At 47.3% G+C, this 24654-nt stretch overlaps 1 protein-coding gene and 1 long non-coding RNA gene across 2 annotated transcripts; one reads left to right on the top strand and one right to left on the bottom strand.

Annotated features, from left to right (window-relative positions):
- The first annotated feature begins 1050 nt into the window (after nt 1–1050).
- COMP (cartilage oligomeric matrix protein) lies at nt 1051–20131 on the top strand. The gene is made up of 22 exons (XM_071727866.1): nt 1051–1142; nt 1328–1513; nt 1962–2324; nt 2668–2916; nt 4926–5011; nt 6993–7044; nt 10150–10322; nt 11584–11721; nt 12490–12567; nt 12682–12840; nt 13727–13831; nt 14006–14113; nt 14963–15122; nt 16232–16350; nt 16696–16748; nt 17512–17705; nt 17912–18090; nt 18309–18357; nt 18603–18799; nt 18954–19126; nt 19263–19402; nt 19567–20131. Exons 4-22 carry the CDS (start codon nt 2841–2843, stop codon nt 19611–19613), a joined length of 2286 nt encoding a protein of 761 aa, XP_071583967.1. The 5' UTR covers nt 1051–1142; nt 1328–1513; nt 1962–2324; nt 2668–2840; the 3' UTR covers nt 19614–20131.
- An 886-nt stretch (nt 20132–21017) lies between these two features.
- LOC139788196 (uncharacterized) lies at nt 21018–24596 on the bottom strand. Its single transcript, XR_011722783.1, has 2 exons — nt 23409–24596; nt 21018–23200 (listed from the first exon to the last, which is right to left on the bottom strand). It is a non-coding gene; the product is annotated as an uncharacterized lncRNA (long non-coding RNA).
- Between the last annotated feature and the right edge of the window lie 58 nt (nt 24597–24654).

Below are 24654 nucleotides of genomic sequence, written 5' to 3'. Positions count from 1 at the left end.
AACACAAACTGCTGCTCACTTCCCCCCCCAGTGATTAAAAAATGATATTTACAAATCTGGAAGATGTTTCCCCATCAGATAATAACAAGTTCAGATATATCAGCTGCTTTTGAGTTTGTCCTTTTCCAACAGACCCAGGCAGACAGAAATAATCACCATGACCAAACACTTTCTGCTCTGCTACTGTGTGTGTTTCAGCTGTATTAGAGAGGTGATTTACAGGGATTTCTAGCCCTCAGATCTGAATATACAAAGGTATAAAGTGAATCCAAGGAAAATAAAGGTAGGAATGACCTCACCCTGTGGAGACACCATGTCTTGCTCAGCTCAAGCAAGCTCTGTGGAGATGAACTACATTTTAATTTGTACATTTGCTTTGCTATGGTCAAGGAGTAAAAATGATCCCAGCAGCTGTTGCAGTCTAAAGAGAAAAGGCTTTGGATTTCCAAAAGAATATAAAAACCCATCAATTGCTGCCTTAATGTGCAGAATACTTAGCTGCTCAGCTACTGAAAACTGAGGTAATGCAGATTTAACATGCTTTGGTGCCATTTAGAATCAGGGAGCCATAAGAAGCATTATTCTGTCATTGTGCTGTCCTGTGATGGCTGCAGAGGGAAATGAACTTCATTCCTCAGCACTGAGCATTCCTGGCTTCACTGAGCTGGAGAACTTGCATCTTCTGAGCACACACTCAGAGTTCTCCCCACGTGCTCTAACACCTCAGCTAACTGCAGAGTTACTTGGAAGCAAGATGTGCTCCATGTGAGCCAGTTCAGTGTTCTCAGCCATTCAGAGAATGGTTTGGGTTGAAAGGAACCTTAAAGATCATCCAATCCACACCCCCCTGCATTGCACAGGGACAACTCCCACCAGACCAGCTTGCTCCAAGCCCCAAAAGCTGGTTACTCTCCAGCCTCCACTGATAAATTCATTATCAGGGGCTCTTGCAGGAGAGAACAGGGACACTGATTTACTTTTTTTCCCTTAAAACTCTCCCCTACCATACCAGGGACTAATGAGCTTCCTTATTGTCACCTCCCAGGGTCCTCAGCAGTCTGCAGAGTCTGAGTGCTTCTCCCACCTCTTGACAACAGCATCTTCAAACATGAGCTGGATGGACACAACTATCACTGCTTCAGGTGAAAGTCACAGTCTCTGTGGGGTAAGGGACAGGGTATCAATCATTCCCTCCTCATTTGTTGCTATAAAATAAATACTGTAAATAATTATTCCCAGAACATCACAGGAAAAAAAAAACCCTAAACCCACAACAGTGAATTTTATCTTTAATAATCAGTTGCCATGGTTTTAATTTGTCCACAAGGAGCCAGAAATGTGGAAACCTGGGAAATTCAGCTGTTCTGTGTTCCAGCTAAACCACTTCAGCTTCCCACAAGTTTCAAAGCCCCAAAGCTGATTTACCTGTGGGCTGACAGCAAAAAGTCACCTGGTTGGGTAACATGAGATGCCACACATGCCAGAGAAGCAGAATGACACAAATGCCACCTGGGTAACACATGCCAATTAACTTTATTTTCAGTATAAACTGGCTTGGTGCAAGAAAGTGTAAAAGCTGTCAGCTGCAGCATTCCTCTAATATAAAACTAATAATATTTATTTGCTTACTTTAGTGAACATGAATTCTCACCAGGCTGCACCCAGTTACCTCCAAAAATCGTGCAGAGCCACAGGGAGGGGAAGTTTTTCCCTGAACACAGGAGGCCTGAGGTCAAAAGGAGAAAAAAAATCCTCATGTAAATACCCAAGGATCCTGCTGCTCTCACACTTTAAAGACTGAGCTCCTGTTTCCTGGGGTTTTCCTGCTCTGTGTCCCCCAGGGTGTTGGATGATCAACACACTGACAGATTTCACAGTCAGACAGTGAGAAGGTGTGATCAGGAATTTCACTGCTCTTCAGACCAACCCTGTGTTTTTTTTTTGTTTTTTTTTTTTCACAGGTCACAGTGTAACTTACAACTTCCTTGATGCAGCAGCTTTAAGATTTTCTTGGGGCAGAATTTTCTTTGGCTGCTCTGGGTGGATTTCTCAATCCCCCTCTGTGTCTTCTGATGGAAAGTGCTGGATTGGGACTGACTGATGGAAAATGCTGGAGTGAGGCTCCTTGCTTCACAGACAAGAAATGGCCAAGTCCACCTTCCTTTCATGTTGTCCCTTCTGCTCTGCATCCTTCCTTTGGACAAGCCTGGGGGTAACAAGAACATCAGCCCCTCAGGGCTTGTAACTTGCCTGATCCCTCTCCAAATAGGATGTGCTAGCTCCTCTTTGGGATTGGAAGATGATTCAATAATTGTGCCCCAAGGGTGAGTGGTGAAACTGCCTTTTGGGAGGTTAAAATGCCCTTTTTTGAAACTCTAGTGCAGCCCAGATGTCTCATAGCTTTCCTGATCTTGTGAGCAGTTTCAGAAGGAAAATCTGTGAGGGATAGGGCTATGAATCATCCCTCTATCCTGTGTCCATGAAGAAGAAATAAAAAAACCCAATCCAAAAAAAAAAAAAAATCCATTTAATCTGGAATTTTCTGACCTATTTTGGTGCGAGCTGGTCTAAAAAAGAAAAATAATAATAAAAAAAAAAATATTAAACTGCTCTCCTGATGAGTTTCTCATATTGTTTACTTTTGTAATGTTCTCTGTGGACTTGCAGCCAGCAATGACGTCCACCCCTCGTCCAGCATCAGAGAATAAGAACTTCAGAGGAAGGAATGCAACTTCATAAATAGCAAACCACAGACACTAATGGGGAGCAGAGGCAAACCTGCAGGTTAAAAATTCCTTGCAAGAGAAGCCCATCCACCCACACTGCCTGGAGACTCCAAGATGATTCCAGCTCTTGCCTTTGCTTTTCTCCTCTGCTTCTCTTGTCCTTTTTCCTCATGTCAGCAGAGAAGAGCAGGTAAGTCATTTTCCTTACCTCTGTTTTTAGGGCTTGTGTGTTTTCCAGCCTCCTTTGCAAATTTTGGGGAAGGGAGTGGGGAAGAAGGGAACATTTCAGCTGCACCTACTGAAGCCTGAATGCAGTGGTCAGGGATTTTGTAGCTTCAGATGAAACGTGGAGCTTAACACTGTAAATGCTCAGTCTTAAGATTTTTCCTCAGTTGCCCTCCCGAGTAGGGAAGTTGGTTTTTTTTTTTTTTTAAGGAAAATCATTTCTTCTAAGGCAACTGGAAATCTTGTTTTGTAAGAGACACTTGACATTCGTCTGCATTTTCCGTGGGATTTAAGTTCAAAAACCAGATCATACAGAATTTCCTGTAGCAGGATCCTTGGATATTCCCTCTGCCTGTACAAACAGAGCTCAGGGAAGCCCTGATTTCTAGGAATGTAGCAACGTTCCCTACAGAAGCTCCACTCCTCTGGAGAGCCCATTAGGGGAATGCTCAACTCCAGGAGGATCTGTGAGATCCAGCAGACTCAGGTGTGTGCTCCTGGGGACAGCACAAGCCCAGAGAAAGGGGTGCAGAGCAATGGCAGTGCCTGCAAGGGCAGAGATTTCCTTTGGGAATCCTTTCCAAGGGGTTGTGAATTTGAATATGGATCATAAAAAGAAAACAACCAACTTTCCAGTGACATCTTGCTACTGGGGATGGAAAATTCTTCACAGGAGTAACGGAAGCTGCCTGAAGCCTTCCTGCAGAGCTTATTCAAAACCTCTGTTTGAAGTTAGAAATTATATGCAAGCTCCTTGTTTCAATAAAATGCAAAAGGTCACTTTAATTCAGCCTCAGACTGACACAGCTGGGGTACTTTCAATTTAGTGCCCAAACCAAAAAGCTACTGGAGGGGTTACAAATATTCACAGAGTTCTGGTTCCATGCAGGGAAGACCCATGAGGCTTTCAGGCTTCTGTGTCAGAGGACAATGCTAAAGTCCTTCCACGGGCTCAAATCCTGGCAAATTCTTCATTCATTTTCTCTGAATACACAGAACTTTTTGTAGGAAAAAGCTGCTGTTTCTCCATAAGTTTGTTGGCACAGTGTGAGTTCTGTTAGAGGATCGACTGCTCTAGAAAAAAACCAAAAACCTGGAGAAATGAGGTTGTGCTTTCTCCTGACAGACAGGAGAGTAGCAGAGCTGAGCTTGGTGTCCAACTGTTTTTACATGGTTCAAATTTTCTCAAAACTTCCAGAATTCTACAAACAATCAGTTGCATCCATTCATTCTTCCTGAGCAAAGCTGGAGTCCAGACTAGATTTTTAGCAAGTCTCAAAGGACAAGCAAGTCTAGACTCCAGCAGATGGGAGGGGAAAGTCTGACCTTTGTAGGATGATTTCTCTCCTCTGCTCAGCACAACTAAAACAGGACTTTGCCACATCTCTTGGATGAGCAGATGGATCCTTGGTGCCTCAAAGTCCCAACACAGCAATTTGAAATTCCCGCTGCCCAGAAAAAAAACCCAAAAACCAAACAATTCCAACAAGGGGGAAAAAAAAAAAAAAAAAAAAGTCTGTACCTTGCTGTGCTGGTTCTCCACGTTCAGTGCTTGGCAGCACGTTTGGGATAACCTCAGCAAAGAGCCTGATTTTGGTGGTGCCCTTCAGAGCAGCTTCCACAGTGCTGAATTATTAATTTGCTTCTTTTGGCAGCAGATTCTTCCTATGTGTGAACTGCAGAGCCCCTGCCAGAGGAGCAGCTCCCACAGCTGCCAGCCTGCCAGCCCACTTTGTTTGCAGAGGGGTAACTGCTCCCTACCTGACAGGCACTGCCTGCCCTGCCCAGAGCAAATTCCACCCTCTGTGGAAGTCTCTGTTCATTCCAGCAAGCTTCCAGTTAGGAACTGGCAAGCAACTGGGGTGGAGGAGCCTGTAGCTTTAATATGAAGCCGAAATATTTAATAATATCAGTTGGTTTGGAGAGCTAATGGTTCTTCTGTGCTGTTTCAAACTTCTTTTTTTTTTTTTTAAGGAGTTGAAGTTGGGCCAGAAATGCTGGAAGAGATGAGAGAAACCAATCGTGTGCTGATGGAAGTGAGAGAATTGTTGAAGCAGCAGGTAGGTGAGGAAAGGCTCCTCTGCACTGCACAAAGGAGACCTCTGAATCCTCTGAGTTCTGGATTCAGGGAAGTTCCTTCTTGCCTGGAGTGAACCAGGTGGTCTCACAAGCAGGTCTGTAATTCCATGAGAAAGGGGATTCATCTGAATTCCCAATGGTGCCTGCTGAAAAGCAGTGTGCAGGGAGAATGAGCTCCTAAAAAATAAAAAAAGGAGATGCACACACAGTGGGTACATCTTTAACTGGAAAAACAAGTCACTTTTTCCTTGGTTTTGTGGGCTCCTGAAATCAGTAGAGAGTCCAAATTTGGAAGATGGAAGGGACCTTTTAGCCACCCATTAGGGTCCTGGAAAGGGAAGTCATATGGACTCTAAACAAGCCCTGCATTCACTCTTTTCCTCTTGTTGTTTTAATCCTAAACCTTTCTGGCTCCAGGAGTTTCTGAGGAGAATTTACAACTTCTTGGGTGCTTGGATCTTTCCCCAGATTAACGAGGAGGTGGTGGCTTGTCTGGTCAGCTCTCTTTTAAGTAGAGAAAAAGGTTCCATTCTCTCTGCAGCCACTCAGGGAGCTGGGGGCAGCAGCCTCTGCCTGCCAGATAATTGGAATGGCAGACGGGTCCCTGTGCCAGGGCAAACTGGGCGGCCTCTAATCTGCAAAAACATCTGTTGCATTGAGTTACTCTCACATTTCAGGCTGCTGCATAAATACCCAGTGTTTACTAGGAATCAGGTCAGACATGGCTCCTGGCAGCCTCAAGCAATGATTTCCAGTGTTCCCTTCCAGCTCAGAGCTGCTTCTCCATACAGGTTTTCTATTTGGTTTTCTATTTGGTCTTTCTCTTGGCTTTTGCCACCTTTTTTTTTCTTTTTCTCTCTCTTCTTTTCTTTTTCTCTCTCTTTTTTCTTTTTCTCTCTCTCTTTTTTTCTCTCTTTTTTTTTTTTCTCTCTCTTTTTCTTTTTCTCTCTTTTTTTCTTCTCTTTTTTTCTTTTTCTCTCTTTTTTTCTTTTTCTCTTTTTTTTTCTCTCTCTTTTTCTTTTTCTCTCTTTTTTTTCTCTCTCTTTTTCTCTCTCTTTTTTTCTTCTTTTTTCTTTTTCTCTCTTTTTTTCTTTTTCTCTCTTTTTTTTCCTCTCTTTTTCTTTTTCTCTCTCTTTTTTTCTTCTCTTTTTTTCTTTTTCTCTTTTTTTCTTTTTCTCTTTTTTTTCTCTCTCTTTTTCTTTTTCTCTCTTTTTTTTCTCTCTCTTTTTCTCTCTCTTTTTTTCTTCTTTTTTTCTTTTTCTCTCTCTTTTTTTTCCTCTCTTTTTTTTTTTCTCTCTCTCTTTTTCTTTTTCTCTCTTTTTTTTTCCTCTCTCTTTTTCTTTTTCTCTCTCTTTTTTTCTTCTTCTCTTTTTTTCTTTTTCTCTCTCTTTTTTTTTCTTTTTTAACCCATGGCCTTTTTCTCAACAAGAAAACTCTTCCTCAGAAGACAAACTTGCACAGCCCTTGGTGAACTAAAGTGGCAGTTCAGAGTTTCTTAATCTGTACAAAGATTTTCCATAACTTCCTTTTCCTTGGGTCAGCATGGTGTGATGCTGGCAATAAGGATGGCAAAAAGACCAAACAAAAAAGGCCAGCTCTAGTCTCCTGAGCCTGAAGGATTCGTGGCACCAAGGAACCACTGATATTCACTTGCTAGTCCAGCATCTTCTGGAGTAGGAGACCCAAATAAAGCAGATTTCTCTTTCTCTCTGCCACTTGGTTTTGTGTATTCAAGTCAAATGCTTCCTCCCTCTGGGGCAGAACAAAATTACCAAATTAATCTGTAGAAACAGTGCAGTAGGGAGAGACTTCCAGCTCCAGAAAGTCCACAAGGTTTTGGGGAAGAGTTTTTTGTTTGTCTGTAGCCTCAGAGAGACACCTGGATTCTGGCAGTGGGGCTGTTAGTTTTTCTGGGAGCAAACCTCAGCCTTTGGCTAAGTTGTGGTTCTTGTTTTCTTCCAGATTAAGGAGATAACATTCCTGAAGAACACAGTCATGGAGTGTGATGCCTGTGGTGAGTTACTGAGCTCAGCCCCAAGTTCAACTGCCCTCTCCAAGTCCTCCATACCTTTGTGGCCAAACAAGCAGTAAAAAGCCACCTGTGGCCATCTCCCTGAAGGAAATAACTTCTCTGACAATTATCCCAAGTGTCACAGGGTAATACTCAAGACTTGTGATCCTTTTTTTCACCCCATGACATTCCCCACACGTGGACCAGTGTTCCATGCTCTGGTTTGATGGCAGCTGGAGCTCTTCCCCCTCTCCTGAGCATGAGATGCAGAAAGAGCTTTAAAAAGCTCACCTTTCCTTCCAGCAAAGTGCTCCTTCACTTCCCCTACCCCTGCAGCAAGTTTTCTGGGTGGTTTTTGACACCCCACACTTGTCAGGGTAGCTGCACTCTGCTGCAGAAAGCTGCCCCACCACATCTCCCAGGAACCCACAGCTGCCTGGGAACACACACAGGGTATCCTGTGGGATCTGCTTGGCTACTCCTGAGCTACAAGTGGAAGAGAACATCACCCCCAAGAGGCACTGCTCTGCTAGTCCTTCCATCCTTGTCCTGCCACCATCCAAGCAGAGAGGTTGTTTACAGAGGAGTCAGGAAACGGGGTCACAAATTTTCCCATATAAATCTTGCCCTCTGCTCCCCAGTAAATGTTGTGCTGGTTGTTTGGTTGGGGTTTTTTTTTGGGTTTTTTTTTTTTTCCCTAGACTGGAACTTCATTCCAGTGTATCTGGCTTTCAGAAAGCATGGTTCTTGGAGGTGCTGTATTATTTGCCAGTGCACTCCAAGGGTGGAGCAATAACAATTTCTCTCTTTGGAGAGATTCAACTTCTACTGGAAAAGAGATTAACCAGAGCTTCTGGGACCCAAAGTCCAGAAATACATCCATCCTCAACGATTGTTTTAATAATTTCCTCATAAAACTGTCTGAACTTTCTCTCTGGTACTTGATTTCTGCCTTCCCCACTTGCTGTTCTGCTTTATGTGTGTTCTGTTCCCCTGACTGCAGAATTTCAGCCTTTTTTGTCAAGCACTGAACAACGTGACTCCCAGCAGTCGCGTGCTCCTCTCATTATTTCTCAGAAAGAGCAGCATAAAAGAGAGCAGACCTTGGTTTTTTAGTCAAGATTTTGCTGCTGCTGATGGTAAGGTTGGTTTTTGGGTTGTTTTGTTTGAGATTTTTTTTTTTTTACTGTTGAGCTGTTCAGCTGGAGGAAGCAGGAGCAAACAAGTGTCCTTGACACGGGTGTGGGAGACTTGTGACAAATCTCATTTCTGGGAAAGTTTATTCACACTCTTGAATTGGCTTTCAACATCCCAGACAGATTAATTCTGCACATTCTCTTGTGCTGAGGGCCAGGGCATGAGGATAAGGACAAAATCCTGGGATTTAGCCTAAAATTTTAAGGGTGTGCAGTGACATGGGGACAGGCATGATGTGTTCAGAGTGTTTCTGACCAGGACAGCACCAGACTTTTATCTGGGTTGGAGTGTCCTCCACATCACAGCCAGTACCTCATGCTGTATTCCAGCCTGGAAGTGATGCCTGTCTGAGTAACACTTTGATTAGAGCTACTGAGATGATTAAGGGAGTGGAACATCTCCCTTATGAGGAAAGGCTGAGGGAGCTGGGTCTCTTTAGTTTGGAGAAAAGGAGACTGAGGGGTGACCTCATCAATGTTTTCAAATATGTAAGGGGTGAGTGTCAGGGAGATGGAGTTAGGCTTTTCTCAGTGGTGACCAGTGATAGGACAAGGGGTAATGGGTGTAAATTGGAGCATAGGAGGTTCAAGTTGAATACCAGAAAAAATTTTTTTACTGTAAGGGTGACGGAGCCCTGGAACAGGCTGCCCAGGGGGGTTGTGGAGTCTCCTTCACTGGAGACATTCAAACCCCACCTGGACACGTTCCTAGGGGATGTACTCTAGGGGGCCCTGCTCTGGCAGGGGGGGTTGGACTAGATGATCTTTCCAGGTCCCTTCCAACCCCTAGGATTCTATGATTCTATGATTTCTCACCTGCCAGGATGAAGGGAGCTTTCCCAGCCCTGGCACACATCAGCTTAAGGCACAGGAGCCTCCTGATTTCAGGGCAATTCCTGCTACAACCCCTGCACATGGCTGCTTCCTGCAGCAGAGATTCTGGCCAGGAGCCCTCCACGATTCCAGCTTCCAGCTTCCAGCTTCCAGCCTGTGCTGTGGGGGTGGTTCTGTTCAGCTGGGGGTACCACCAGGGAGCTGCACTTGTAGAGGCACCAGAGAGAGAAGTGATGTCTGGGGAAGCTCCAAAAGCAAGGGCATCCCAGTACCACAGAGGCAACACGAGGGGGTTGGACTGGGAGCTTAGACTTCTGGGGCTTATTTATATTTATATTTATATTTATATTTATATTTATATTTATATTTATATTTATATATATAAATATATATATTTATATATTTTATATATTTATATATTGGCTATATATATTATATATTTTATATTATATATTATATATTATATAATATACATATATTTTATATATATATTTTATATATTTATATATCTCTATATATTTATAAATATATATTTGTATATATATTTATAAATATATATTTCTATATTTTATATATTTATATATAAATATATAAATATATAAATATATATGTTATATATTTATATATTTATATATATTTTATATATATAAAAATAAAAATAAAAATATAAATATAATAATATAAATATAAATAAATATAATAATATAATTTATAAATATCTATATTTATATAAATATATTTAGATAATAATTATTTACACATTTATAATATATATGATCTATTATATAATATAATATATATTTATATATTTATAATATCTATAATATATATATAATATATATAAAATATAATATATATAGTATATATATATATTTATATTTTTTGTCAGCTGTGACTCAGAAACCTCTCGAGCTGTTTTTTTCTTTGCTTTTTCTCCTTTCACAAACCAGCGGTGCAGCTGCCCGTGCAAGGAAACGTTTCACCCCCCTGCTGAGAGCTCCCGAGGTGCCCGGCCCGCCAGGCCCGCCTGCTGGTGCCCTGCAGCTCTGTTCCAACCCCTCCTCCTCCTCTCCCCTAGGGATGCACACCGAGGCCACAGGCCCTGTCGTCACCGTCACGCAGTTCAACCGCTGCCTCCCCAACCCCTGCTTCCCCGGCGTGTCCTGCACCGAGACGGCCACCGGGTTCCGCTGCGGGCCCTGCCCCCCGGGCTACTCAGGCAACGGCTCCCACTGCACGGATATCAACGAGGTAAAAAACAAGCAGGGCAGGCCGGGAGGCACAAAACTGCCTGGGAGTTTTTCTTGGAGCATCGCAGGTTTGTCTTGTGGTTACAGAGGAAATGTCTCCCAGTTCCCCTAAGGAGCTGGATGGAGTTCAACAGAAAAAGGGTTTCACTGGAACAAGGGGGAGCCCACCCTCCCTTAAGCTCTGCTCCATGTTGGGTTTCTAGCCAGGCTAGCTAGGCATTTCCTCCTGAAAGACAGATAGGCTCAAACAAAATAAATCTTTTCCTTTCTACCACCCGGGAAGGTGAATTTGGGAGGCCAGAACAGTCCCTTTTGGTCTTAAAATCTTTTGAGCTAAGGGCTGATGAGTTGTTACAGATAAGATTTATTATGTGTGGAATGGAATCAAATGCTTCCCAAATAATCCCTTACACAATAAATCCTGCCACACTCCTTGTACTGCTTTACTTCTGCCTTTAAATCAAACCCTGCTAGGCAGATAACCCTTTAATTTATTTTTTTCTTAGAAAGTGTGGCATTCCATTGAGTTTACTCTGTGTTTATGCAAAGCTTTACTCACCATTCATTTTGTGTGGCTGTAAGACTCCTTAGTTCTGTGGTTCCCAAACCAGAATCCTGTGCTTGCAGATTCCAAGCAAAAGCCATCTCAACCTTTAGCATGTTTGACTTTAAAAACCTGCTGAAGTTAAAAGGGTTGATGAGATTTTTGAGACCAATGATGATCTGCCAGTCACTAAAATGCAGGACAGGTGGTATGGATGTAATCCATCTGCCAGGATAAGAGTGCAAGAACTCGGTGAAAATAAAAATAAAGCAAGCACTGATAGCAACTCAGGAAAGACAAACAACTTTGTAACAGAGTAGTGAACAAACAACTGCTCTTTGTCTTTCAAAACCAGTGCAAGAAACCATCCTGTTCTCTGGATTCAGAGTGCCAGGAAGGGAAGTGTCAAGGCTGTGATTCTAAGTGAAGCCACAGCTCTCTGCCTGGCCAATTGCTGTGACTTAAGAAGAATTAGTCCTGAAATTTCTTTTACTTGTCTGCACACATTGGGACTGGGGAGAACTAAGGTGGGGAAGCTGCATTTTCCCCTTGCGGGGCAAGCCCGGACCTTCTCTGCCTTTGGGTTTTATTCTCTTAAGAACAAAAGCAGAGCAGCTGGATCTCCCCCAGCCAGGCTTGCTTTGAGAGCTGCCTTCCCAGCCGGCCTGGGGGGAGCCTCCCCCGTCCCCCTGCACCTCAACCTCTCTCTTGTTCACAGTGCAACGCAGCTCCCTGCTTCCCGAAGGTCCCGTGCATTAACACCGCCCCCGGCTTCCGCTGCGATCCCTGCCCTCCCGGCTTCACCGGGCAGGCGGTGGAAGGGGTTGGAGTAGCTTATGCCAGGGCCAACAAACAGGTGAGGCCCGAAAACTTTTCTGTCTCCTTCAGAAGCCGTTGAACTCCTCCCTTTCTGCAATTGGAATTCAAAGGAACGGGAGGGAAAGCCGGCTGCCTGCTGGCGGGGGGATGGCCGGTGCCTGCGGGGAGGGACTTGCCAAGGATGTCCCAGCACAGCAGCAAAGGAACCTCCACTCCAAGACCTTCCCTCTGCTGGATTTATGCTGGATTTACGCTGGGCAGAACATTATGTCCCTGACACCTTTGTGGTGCCTGGGGAATCCTTCAGAGCAGGACACAGAAGAGTTGATGCAGCTTCTGCCCCCTCCCCTGCTGCTTCCCTGGCAGCCAGAGACAGATTTAAACAAAACAAAAACCCAAATGCCACCTATTCTTGCTGTGGTTTGTAAGAATACATCGCCCAAAGCAGGAATAGCATGTGCCTTGGGTTATTTAGAGAGCTGCTAACTGGTCACAGGACTCAGTCTTTGACCTTCTTGCTCCACTGCCTCTCTTCTATCCTGCAGTAAGGAGATACTCTGGCAGCTCGGCTCACAGCTAAGCTCTTCTGCCAGGGTGAAATCCCTGGTGATTCCAGAGGCTGCACGGTGTCCCTGGGGTCAGGAGTGGTGCTGGGATCTGGCTCAGCTTGTCTGAAAGAAACCTTTCCAGCTGTGCCTCCCCTCCTAGGAGCTTGGCTTCAGCATCTCCTGATGGGCAGTTCTGGGAGCTGATGCAGCATCTGCTTAGGGGTGAGGTTAATGCCTGCTTTCTTCTTCCTGGGCAGGTCTGTACTGACATCAACGAATGTGAGACAGGTGCTGCCAAAAATTGTGTCCCAAACTCCATCTGCATCAACACCCGGGTAAACTGGACTGCAAAGCCTCTTCTGGAGCTCTGTCCCCCAGGCTCTGGGGGGGCTCCCTCAGCTGCTGGGATTCCCGTGAGAGAATTCACGTCCCGTTGCTTTTTCTTGCAGGGATCCTATAAGTGTGGGGCTTGTAAACCTGGCTTTGTTGGGGACCAAGTGAACGGCTGCAGGAACCAGGCAGTGAGACGCTGCCCCAACGGGGAAATCAGCCCCTGCCACGAGAAAGCAGAGTGCATCGTGGAGCGGGACGGGTCCCTGTCCTGCGCGGTGAGGCACAACCCCCTGCCTGGCCTCTGCTCCCTGCCCTGGGGCCCTGCTCCGTGCCCTGGGGCTCTGCTCGCTCTGATGAGGGTCTTCTCCCTGGCCTGGGGGTCTTCTCCCTGCCCCGGGGGTCTGCTCCCTGCCCCGGGGGTCTGCTCCCTGCCCCGGGGGTCTGCTCCCTGCCTTCGGGGTCTTCTCCCTGCCCTGGGGTCTTCTCCCTTCCATGGGGTCTTTTCCGTGCCCTCGGGGTCTTCTCCCTGCCCTGGGGCTTTGCTCACTCTGATGAGGGTCTTCTCTCTGCCATGGGGTCTCCTTCCTGCCCCGGGGGTCTTCTCCCTTCCATGGGGTCTTCTCCCTCTGTTCTCCCTCTCCCGGTTCTTCCTCTCCCGGGTCTGCCACTGCCCTCTCCTGGAGAGCTCGCCTTCCCGACCCGGATTTGCTGTCCGGTAGCACCTCGGCTCCAGCGGCATCATCTGGAGAAGTGGGACTGCCCGCCTTCTCCTGCCACCTCAGATCCACTGGGTTTTGCTTGGGTTTTTGTTTTGATTTGGGTTTTTTTTTGCCCGAAGCTTTACAAATTTGCCGATCGTGGAACATCACACGGTGCCGAGCAGGGAGAAGCACACTTCAGCAACCTGCTGGAGCCAAGTTTTGCTGCTCCACGTTTTTTTGTTTTTTTTTAATCTCAGGAACAAGCAAAGAGATTGTATCTGAGCTATTTAAAACCCTATTTACAGCAGAACTATTTCTTCCAGCCCTTATTTTTTTCCTGCAGAGCATCATTTCCCGGGAGTTGTGGCGTTTTGTGCCTGTTCTCCTGTAAAACCTTAAATTTTGGAGGAGTATGGCCAGCAGGGGACTCACCTCCTCTTCTTCATCTCTTCTCTTCCAGTGCCAGGTGGGGTGGGCAGGGAATGGCTACGTCTGTGGGAAGGACACAGACATCGATGGGGTCCCTGACGAGAAGCAACGCTGCTCTGACAAAAAATGCCGCAAGGTGAGCGAGAGGTGGTGGCTCTGGTCCAGCTGGGGACAGCTTCTGAGGAATGCTGAACCAGAACTGGGCCATTCTGACCTGAGAGCAGGACTTGGGTGCTGGTGAGACCTTCCTAAACCTTCACAGCTCAGCCCAAAGGGCACCTACAGCTTCTCTGTGCTGCTTTCCTTCCAGGATAACTGCCTGACTGTCCCCAACTCTGGGCAGGAGGATGCAGACAGGGATGGGATTGGAGATGCGTGTGATGATGATGCTGATGGAGATGGGATACCAAATACTGAGGTTGGAATTCTGATTCTTACCCCTGCCACACCTAAATGTACCCCGAGGTCCTCCTGCAAAGCACCTGCCTGCACCTGGAGTGGGAATGCAGAGAACCTGCAGGGCACAGCGTGCAGCTTCTCCTTTCCTGCTCCTTTTGGAGGAGATGGTCTCCAGAGGTCCCTTCCACCTCTGATCATTCATCTGGATGGTGTGGAGACTGAGAACAAGCAGAGAGGAGGGGACATCCAGGCACTGAGGGGACAATTCCAAGTCCCCTGAGAGTTGAGGAGTCTCTCCCTTGGCCGGGTGCTGGCTGGAGATATTTCCAGGCCTCCTGGTGGTCCCTGCCCAGGCTGTGGTGAGGCTGCAGAAAGCCATTGGGTCCCTTCCACCTCTGATCATTCATCTGGATGGTGTGGAGACTGAGAACAAGCAGAGAGGAGGGGACATCCAGACACTGAGGGGACAATTCCCAGTCCCCTGAGGAGTCTCTCCCTTGGCCAGGTGCTGGCTGGAGATATTTCCAGCCCTCCTGGTGGTCCCTGACCAGGCTGTGGTGAGGCTGCAGAAAGCCATTGGGTCCCTTCCACCTCTGATCATTCATCTGGATGGTGTGGAGACTGAGAACAAGCAGAGAGGAGGGGACATCCAGGCACTGAGGGGACAACTCCCAGTCCCCTGAGAGTTGAGGAGTCTCTCCCTTGGCCGGGTGCCGGCTGGAGATATTTCCAGGCCTCCTGGTGGTCCCTGCCCAGGCCGTGGTGAGGCTGCAGAAAGCCACTGGGCTTCTTGGAGCAGTTGAGAACTTTTTTTTCTCTTTACCTGCTGAGTGCCCACCCTTCCCCCTCCCCACTCCTCTCCCTGCAGGACAATTGTGTCTACACACGCAACGCGGATCAGCGCAACGCTGACAAGGACAACTTTGGGGATGCCTGTGACAACTGCAGGCAGGTGAAGAACAATGACCAGAAGGACATTGATGGTGATGGGAAGGGAGATGAGTGTGATGATGACATGGATGGAGATGGTAAGTGGAGCTGGAGAGCCTCCCCAGAGCTCCATCTGCTGAGCTAAGGACCAGGGTGCTGCTCAGCAGATCCTCAGGGCAGGTGCCTGAGCTTGAGTGGGACAGGACCAGAGCTGATTTCTGCTGGGCTGAAGCACCAGCTCAGGTCTTGAGCTGCCAAGATGAGGCAGCATCCTTCACAGGTCAGCTCTTGCAATCTGTCTTCATCTGCCAGTTTCTGTTAGCACCCCCACTGTGCAGTCACCTCCAACCTGTGTCAGACTCCAGAAAGAAAGATGCAGCAAGCAAAATCATTTCAGGCCAGAAAAGGACAATCCTTTGTGCTGCAATTTGAATTTAGGAAGCAGAGTAGGAATATCCAAGCTGTTCCCAGCTGCTGGCTTGAGGCAGTGTGTGTTAGGGTTGTCTTCTAAGGGATAAAAAAAACCTGGCTGGCTTCAGGAAGAGCCTGTGTGCTAACGAGGCTGTATTTGCACAAAGCTTGCTTTCAGAAGCCAGAAATCCCAACTGCTGCTGGCCTGGGCTGTGGGTATTTATTTACAGAGAATTTCCAGTGCATCTTGTGCTGTGTGGGTCTGGCTGCAGCCTGCCAAGTAGCTCCCAGCTGGCATGATTTGCTGGTGCAGCAGGTAAAGGCAGAGATGTGGGAAGTGAAGCTGACAATTAGATTGTTCTGTCCTGTCTCAGGCCTTGTTTAAATCTGCCATGTCAAATAACCAAGATTAATCTTATTTTATAATTAAATAGACATCTGCTCTAGAGGAAAAAGACTCTCATGGCTTAGGAACTGCAGTTTCACTTCATCCTCTTGGCCACTCACTCCTGCAGAGATAGGGAACTGTGGTGTTCAGTTCTTCAGCTGCCTCCAGGGGCTGCAGTTGGGGACATTTCCTCTCAGGTTCATGTGCTGCTGCTCTCTTCCATCCTCCATGGCTGCTAGGATGTACCTTAAATTAAAAGTGTGTAACATGTACATGAAAAAATCATAATTATTGCTTCACTCCATGGACTCAGCTTCCCTAGGTTTTTGCCATCTCTTACACCCAGAAGAGCTCTTGTTGCACAAACCTTCCCAGCCCTGTGATGGATCCACTTTGGGTGTTTTGCAGGGATCAGAAACTCCATGGACAACTGTAAAAAAGTTCCTAACCCTGACCAGAAAGATGCTGATGGGGATGGAGTAGGAGATTTGTGTGACAGCTGCCCAACAGCCAGCAACCCTGACCAGGTAAGTGCAGTCTGAGGAGTTCCCTGCTCTCCCTCAAGGCTCTGCTCCTGTCCTCTGCCTCCCTGGCAACTCCCAGTGGTAAATCTGAGCTGCAGAACAAAAGCACAGCCCCCCAGAGGAGACCTCCTGGGGTACAGGAGAGGGAGACAGAGAGGAAAGGTTGCTGGAATTCCCTCTTCCCACTCTGCCTAGAAATCCCACATCTGCAGAGGGAACCTTCCCTCTGGTGCCAGCTCTCTTTTCCATCAGAAATCGTGGCCCTGAGGCTAACAAACACTTTTTTTATTGCCTAATCCTCCCGTTGACTGATGTGCACTTTAAATCCTTATTGCTTTATTTTCCTAGAAAGACACTGATCACGATCTGGTGGGAGATGCCTGTGACACCAACCAGGACAGGTGAGAGCTTGCTGCCAAAATCAGGTGGCACAAAAGCTTGGGGGATGGAAAGGAAAGAGGTGTTGGCAGCTCCCTGACAAACCCAGACCCGCCGTGGGGTGAATTTTGGAGGGGGGGGGGTGGGGTGGACACAGGACCTGCTGCCCCCCAGAAATCTTCCTCCTCCCCCCCACTAAGGGGGCTGAAACCCCCAAAATTGGGGTCCTGCCCCTCCCCCCCCCATGGACTCCTGAGGCTGTCAAAGCCCCCCCACCCCAAAAAGAGGGTCAGGACCCCCCTAAAAAAGGGGTCCTGAGCCCCCCTTCCCCTCAGTACCCCCCAAGTAGGGTTCAGACCCCCCCTACCCTCCCTAAAAAGGGGCTCCTGAGCCCCCACCCCCAAAAGATGGTCCCTTGACCCCCCCCCCCAATCCCCCTAAATGGGCTCCTGAGCCCCCCTTGCCTGGCTGGGCCTGATCTGGAAACAAGCTGGAGCTTCAGGGAGGTGGAATTTTCTTGGGACCTCAAAACAATCTTACCCATGGAAGTGTGGCCCAAAGGTGATGGTGACAGAGGTGTCTTGGTGTAAGTTACAACCCACAGACCCATTCCTAGCTATTTCTGACCTATTATTTGTGTCACTACCACGAAGATTTCCCAAAGCTCAACTCACCAGCTCCTGCTGTTCCCGGGGAGGGTTCCCAGCTCCCAGGAAGGTTCCTACATGCTGATTGGAAAAGCACATCTGTCACTGGGGAATCTTCACTTCTCCTTTTCTCCCCCAGTGATGGGGATGGCCACCAAGATTCCCGGGACAACTGCCCAACAGTGCCCAACAGCTCCCAGGTGGACACGGACAACGACGGGCTGGGAGATGAATGTGATGATGATGATGATGATGATGGAATCCCAGATGTGAAACCTCCAGGCCCTGACAACTGTCGCCTTGTCCCCAACCCTGGCCAAGAAGACTCAGATGGTGAGGGAAAGAGATTTCTTTCCAGGTTTTCCTTTGCTGCTGACTTTAAGGAAGAGCACGGCAGTGCTCTCGACACCTTCCCACCTCACTGACACGGCCGCTTTAAACTGTGCTAGCCCAGAAGGCAGCTGAGAAGAACTCAAGTGGAAAGGGTAGGAGAAATTAATGGAATTAATTCCCTCTTTTTTTTGTGCTGGTGCTCTCAGGGGATGGTGTGGGCAACCTGTGTGAAGATGACTTTGACAGGGACATGGTGATCGACAGAATCGACGTGTGCCCGGAGAACGCAGAGGTGACCCTGACGGACTTCAGGGCTTTCCAGACGGTTGTGTTGGACCCTGAGGGTGATGCACAGATTGACCCCAACTGGATTGTCCTCAACCAGGTAGGAGGCTGCTCCTGGATCTTCTCGGGAGTCAGGTGGGAACAAGCCTGCACCAACCTGGATGCAGTTCCCATGAAAAGCCTCTGCGGGATGGACGGTACCGCCCGGCAGCGTCCTCATCCTCCAGTGTCACCCTTGGGTGCCTCTCCCTGATCACTTAACAAGTGACATCAGCACGTTTGGAGCTGTACTAACGAGTCAATGTTCATCTTCCTCAGGGCATGGAAATTGTCCAGACCATGAACAGTGATCCTGGCCTGGCTGTAGGTGAGGCAAAGCTTTTCATCCTCTCGGGATAACCGCGGACTTCCCAGCGCAGCTTTTCCAACTGCTCCTGACGCTGCTTCATGGTTTCATCCACCTCCTGGGAAAATATTTTTTGTAGTGGGTGGAGTCTTCCATCTTCAGCTTAGCAAAAGGCACCTCCCCCATCTGAATAGTAAATGGGTTTTCATTTTGTCTTAGAAAGTATTTTAGAGGATTTGTTTTATTTGTTTTCCTACCAATCCCAGGTTACACGGCGTTCAACGGAGTGGACTTTGAGGGCACATTCCATGTCAACACTGCCACAGATGATGATTATGCTGGCTTCATATTTGGCTACCAGGACAGTTCCAGCTTTTATGTGGTGATGTGGAAGCAGATGGAGCAGACGTACTGGCAGGCAAACCCCTTCAGAGCCGTGGCAGAACCTGGAATTCAGCTGAAGGTGAAGCCACCACTGAAAAAAAAAAAAAAATAAAATTCAGCGGTGGATTTTGGTCTTGTTCTTTGCCGTGCTGCTGGGGTGCAAGAAGTGGGGCAGGAAGCTGTGGGCAGGCAGCCCTGGGGCAGAGATTTTATCAGTCTGTTCTTTGTGTTAGGCAGTGAAGTCCAAAACAGGCCCGGGTGAGTATCTCCGGAATTCCCTCTGGCACACTGGAGACACCACGGATCAGGTGAAACTCCTGTGGAAGGACCCTCGCAACTCTGGCTGGAAGGACAAAACCTCCTACAGGTGGTTCCTGCAGCACAGGCCTCAGGTTGGGTACATCAGGTGAGGGGCTCCATCCTCTGAGGGTCTTCCAGTTCCCTTTGCCCAGCTGAGGGGGTTTGGCCACGCAAACCCAACACCTCCGGCACGGGAAAGAGGAGGGAGAGTTTCTGAGTTGAGGAGCAATTTCCATTCCTAGAGCTCGTTTCTACGAAGGCCCTGAAGTTGTAGCTGACACTGGAGTTGTCCTTGACACAACCATGAGAGGAGGACGCCTGGGAGTCTTCTGCTTCTCCCAGGAGAACATCATCTGGTCAAACCTGCGGTACCGCTGCAACGGTGAGTTCAGGAGCTCACACAGGGACATTTTGGCCACGTTGCTTCCAAGAAATCCCTTTGTTCTTGCTCAGCCTTCCCACAACTGCCAGGGGACATTGCCCAGTTTTGTTTTCCATTCCTCATTTGGCTTTTCTCATTTCTCTTTGCTTTTCTCTCCTCCTCAGACACCATTCCAGAAGACTACGAAACATACAGAGTTCAGCAAGATTAAATTTCCCAGTTCAACATCTGTCCAGCAAAATCTGCTTTCAAACTTGCTCAGCTGCCCCACTCCTGCTCTGATCTCCTGTATAAAGGACTGGAAGTAAGGAACCACCGCACCCCGCTGCGCACCACGCTGTTCCCCACCTCTCCTACAACACCAATTTCCCTTAAATCCTACCCAAAAAACCCCCAACCCAAACCTGTTGGAAGGGCAGAGGTGTAGACAGCAGATGTGAGCAGCAGCCTGTGCTGCTGTCCACACCAGGTGGAGGAAGATGTGCTGGGAATGTCCCAGGAATCTTTGTTTTCCCTACTCAAAGGCTCTCGAGTGTGAATGTTTGTTCTCCTTTTTTAAGGAGAACTGGTCTGAAAAGGACACAGAGAGCAGCCTGTGTACAACTTGTTCAGAAAACCTTTAAAAAAAATAAAAAAAAAAAAAAAAAGGAGAGTGTCTTTTGTTCTGGAATGTTGGGTAAAAAAATACTTGGAATGTTGGATAATAAATAAAAGCCTTCTCCTTGGTCACCTCCATCTTGCTTTTTTCCACTTCTGAAATTGTTTTGATACGGGTGGGTAAAAGGGACCCTCAAAGGCTGGGAGCACAACACCCCCCACCCAAAATGGCACCCAGGACACCTCAGATAACTGCTCAGAAACTGAATCCCAAGTGACACATTCCCAGGGCAGGGCACTGGACAGTTGTGTGCACTCACTCAGCCTCCCTAAAATCAACTCCAGTTACACCTTACACAAAAGATGCAACCAGGAGGTTGCTTCCTCCCAGCACAGAACCCCAAAAAAAGGTGAATTCTGTGGAAAGGAGCCTGACAGAGCTGCCCCACTTCCTGCTCCTTCTGCCCCAGCAGCCTGAGTAGCAGAAAACGTTTCCCATCCCTGGCTCTACTCACCTTGATGCTCAACCCACTGTGAGATTGCTCAGGGTGAAAGCTCCACCCAGCTGAGCTCACACATCCCTGATCAGCCAAGTCTCAACATTTACATCCTCATTTTTCTTTCAAAACTCCAACAACTCAGGTACAGACTCTCCCTGTACCCCAGAAAGCTCCAGTGTGATGCAGCAGCCCTGCAAGGTGACCAAGAGAAAAGCAGAGAGAGTCACTGTGCTGTCACCCTGAGGCTCCAGAGCTCAGGGACAGCTCCAGGAGACAGATTCAACCTCAAGGCTCATCAGAATATTTTACACTTTTTAGCTCCAGCTGTGGTTTTGACCCAAAGATGAATAAAGTTCATTTTCCACAGCTGCAAGGAGCCAGCTAAGCAAAAGCACCTGATTTTCAAGCTTCTTCACAAAACCAGCACTGCAGACACCCAAAATCTCACCACTGAACCCCCTCACCAAGCAAACAAACAAGAAACCAAACTAAGAAAAAGCTAAGCAGCCAGAGACAAAAACATTTGAACTTTTATTACATTTCATTTACAAATAATGCAAAGATACAAAGACAAAAGCCTCCACACAAAAAAAAAAAAAAGGTCGAAAAGAATGTACATTTAGTTGAGCTGCTTTTTCACATCATTTCTCAGATTGCAAACACTTAAAGCCCACTTCAGTTTCCCACTTCACCTATAGAAAACCACAATAAATAAAACAGCTTTTTCCAGAGTTCCTGTGCCACCAACGCTGTAGCTGAAGATAGGATTGCATATATCAGTGAAATAATCCACAAATTAGTTTTACTAGAAAAAAGTTTTTCTCTCGTACAGAACAGTATATTATACTGTCTCTGAAAATGCATAAATCTCACCATTTTTCCCCAAGCTCAATGAACTCCACAAAGTTGGTTGTAGCTGCCAGTCCGTGAGAGAAAAGCTGCCCAAAGCAGCTGGAGTGAAACGTTTATTAAACCCAAACTTTCCCTTCACAACTCCTAAAAGACACTGAACTTCCACTTCTTCTACAACAAGGAATCCTCCCACAGCTGGGGGCTCCGGGAAGATCGGAAGAAAAAGGAGCTAAAAGTTCTAAATCCTCCCCAAAAAGCAAACCTTTGAGATCTACTGTCCTATTAATTAATTAATAGCTGACTGAAAGACAAGATTTAATTACTAATGCTGACCAAACGGGGGTGTGGATGGAATGTTTCTACTCACAGTCCTCTTCTGACTGTGTCAGTGCTCATGCCAAGAATATTCAGGATCCAGGAAATCAAGAACTTTTTGTTTAAGCAAACCCCAAAGCCCCCTCCCCCCCCTGCATTTTACCCCATAAATATTATCATGTAACTTTTATATTTTATCATCTACTCTGCAAGAACAGAAGCTTCACCTATTTCTCTCCTCTATATTGAATAGAAATTCCAAAATTAAGCCAAGCTTCATTTTTTTCCTTTCAAACAGTGGTTTGGGGCACCAAACATCAGCACAGATCTTGGGAAGTGGCTCCTGACAAAGAGCCAGAGCTGATTTTGTTAAATTCAGCAGCTGCCCTTGCTGGGGGATAATTCAACCCCATTTCTAGGAGCAACTTTAAGCCCAAAGTCCAAATTTCTGAACATTAAATCCTGACAACTCCAGTTGCAGAAACTGGTTCTTAATTTGGGTTCAGAACTGCAGCCCTTGCTACCATTTTTTCCTAAACCTCAGTATATATATATTAAAAAAAAAAAAAAAAAAAAAAAAGAGTCAGCCTGAATAATCTCCAGGCCAAACCAACCTTTTTGTTTCCCCAGGCAGCCCCAGTGAGTGCTGATGTCCCCTGAGAGCTTTCCCAGGACACCCCCACCCCCTGCTCCACTACCACGGATTTCAGGAAAATTCCTGACAAACACAAAGCCCTTCCCACCTCAGACTTCCCTTCCCCTTCACTCAGCCCCTAAGAGTGGACGAATCTGGGAGAAATCTTGAAGGATTGAGCACAACTTGCAGCTGGGCAAGGATAAAAATTCCCAGAGCAGGGCACACACTGCCCTGGAACTTGGTATTTCCCTGGTTCAAAATCCCCACCCTGATTAAAACCCTCAGAGCACGGGGCACCCTCCCACAGATTTTAAAGCTTTATCATCACCAGGCTGCAGCTCTATTCTCTACAGAAATTTTTTTATTAATCAGAGCTCAGAGGCCAACAAATTTCTATCCTGTGTCTGTGATGTCCCACGAGGGCTCAGGGACCACTGGCCCTGACCAATCCCCTCCTTTCCTCATCATCAGCTCCCACAGGGGATGAGATAAAGACATTAAACAAGCAAATCCAGGGGGTTGGGGCTGCTTTGTCCCTCTGCAAACAAGAACAAGGAGCTCAGGAGAGGAATCTCAGGAGCCTTTACAGCCTCTGACTCCCAGAGCTAAAGTACCAGCTGAACCCCAAAGCAACCAACTAAACCCCAAAACCATCAGCTGGACCCCAAAGCCATCAGCTAAACCCCAAAGCCATCAATCAGTTGAACCCCAAAGCCATCAATCAGCTGGACCCCAAAGCCATCAATCAGCTGGACCCCAAAGCAACCAATGAAACCCCAAAGCAATCAATCAGCTGAACCCCAAAGCCATCAGCTGGACCCCAAAGCCATCAGCTGAAGCCTAAAGCCATCAGCTGGACCCCAAAGCAACCAACTAAACCCCAAAGCCATCAATCAGCTGAACCCCAAAGCAATCAATCAGCTGAACCCCAAAGCCATCAATCAGCTGAACCCCAAATCCACCAACTAAACCCCACAGCAATCAATCAGCTGAACCCCAAAACAATCAATCAGCTGAACCCCAAAGCCATCAGCTGAACCCCAAAGCAATCAATCAGCTGAACCCCAAAGCCATCAATCAGCTGGACCCCAAATCCATCAGCTACCAACAGCCAAACCAACCCTGGGGGTCTCTATCAACATCCCCCAGGTCTGTGGGTCAAGGCCCTTTGCCTCTTGCAAACCAAGATGCCACATGGATCTTCTACCCCAAATGATTCAGCCTTGAAGCTGAACTGGTCACTAAATGAAAACACAATCAACAAAACAAGACCTTCACACACATGGGAAAGCACCAACGTGACATTACTGACCCCCCAGCAAGCAGAGAAGATCCCAGAAGATTCAACACCTGCCCTCTGCCCTCTTCTCCTGGAGCTATTTCACAGCTAAATGTAAAGTAAAAGGAACCAAGAGAAAGCAAAGCTGTTATTTGGGCACCACCCTGCCTGCCATTCAGTTCCAAGATGAAACTTCCAGCTGTGAAGAAGCCAAAGGTGAAGCTGGGATGAGGAGATGGCCATGAGCAGAGCACAGGGAGGGAGAAGCTGCTGCCCAGGTGCTGAAGGGATGGAGCTCCCTGCTCACTGGTGCCAACCTGGGCACCCACAACCTCCCCCAGACAAGAGACACAGAGACAGAAACAGATTGATGGGACATAAAACCTGAGGAGGGGAGGATCTACACCTGCTCCAAACACCCAGCTACCAGGGACGACCAGAAGCACCACGTTGGGGACAATCCCCCCAGCACTGCCTGCAACTTGACCTGAAAAAACAGGCTGCAGGCTCCTGCTCTTTTCTCTCTGCTCTGGTTTGAGCTGGGACCTGCAGAAATCCCCAGAGCTTCTCATTTCCCAAACCTGCAGCAGATCAGGAGAAGTGGGAACCTCTCCCCAGCCACCTTAGGATGGACCAGAGCAAGGGTTGGTTTGAGAAAGGGTTGAGAGGGTTGGTCCAAGCTGGTTTCTGGGAAACCAGGGCAGGCAGGGAAAGGGGCAGAGAGGGGAATTACCAGCATCACCTCGTCCTGTTACAGACTCAACTCCCTTTGCTCTCCTTGCAGTTCCCAATCCTGGGGCTGCACAGGCTCCGGACGGCTCCTCCAGGCTCAGGCTTCACTTCTGACCACCCCCTGGCTGCCTCCCGAGGCAACTGACTGAAGAAAACAGCAAACGTGGTTTGGTTGGGTTTGTTTTGCTTTTTTTTTTTTTTTTTTTTTCCACCCCTTTTAGACCTTTATTTTGAGAAAATTGGTCAAGCCCACATAAGGCAATATACACCACAGCTAAACCCACCCCCCCCTTCCCCGTCACCACCCCGCCCTCCCCTCCCCAGATAATAAAATAAATAA

This window comes from Heliangelus exortis, chromosome 28 (assembly GCF_036169615.1).
Source record: "Heliangelus exortis chromosome 28, bHelExo1.hap1, whole genome shotgun sequence".
NCBI classification, from domain to species: Eukaryota; Metazoa; Chordata; class Aves; order Apodiformes; family Trochilidae; genus Heliangelus; species Heliangelus exortis.
This window is presented reverse-complemented; position numbering and strand designations above follow the sequence as displayed.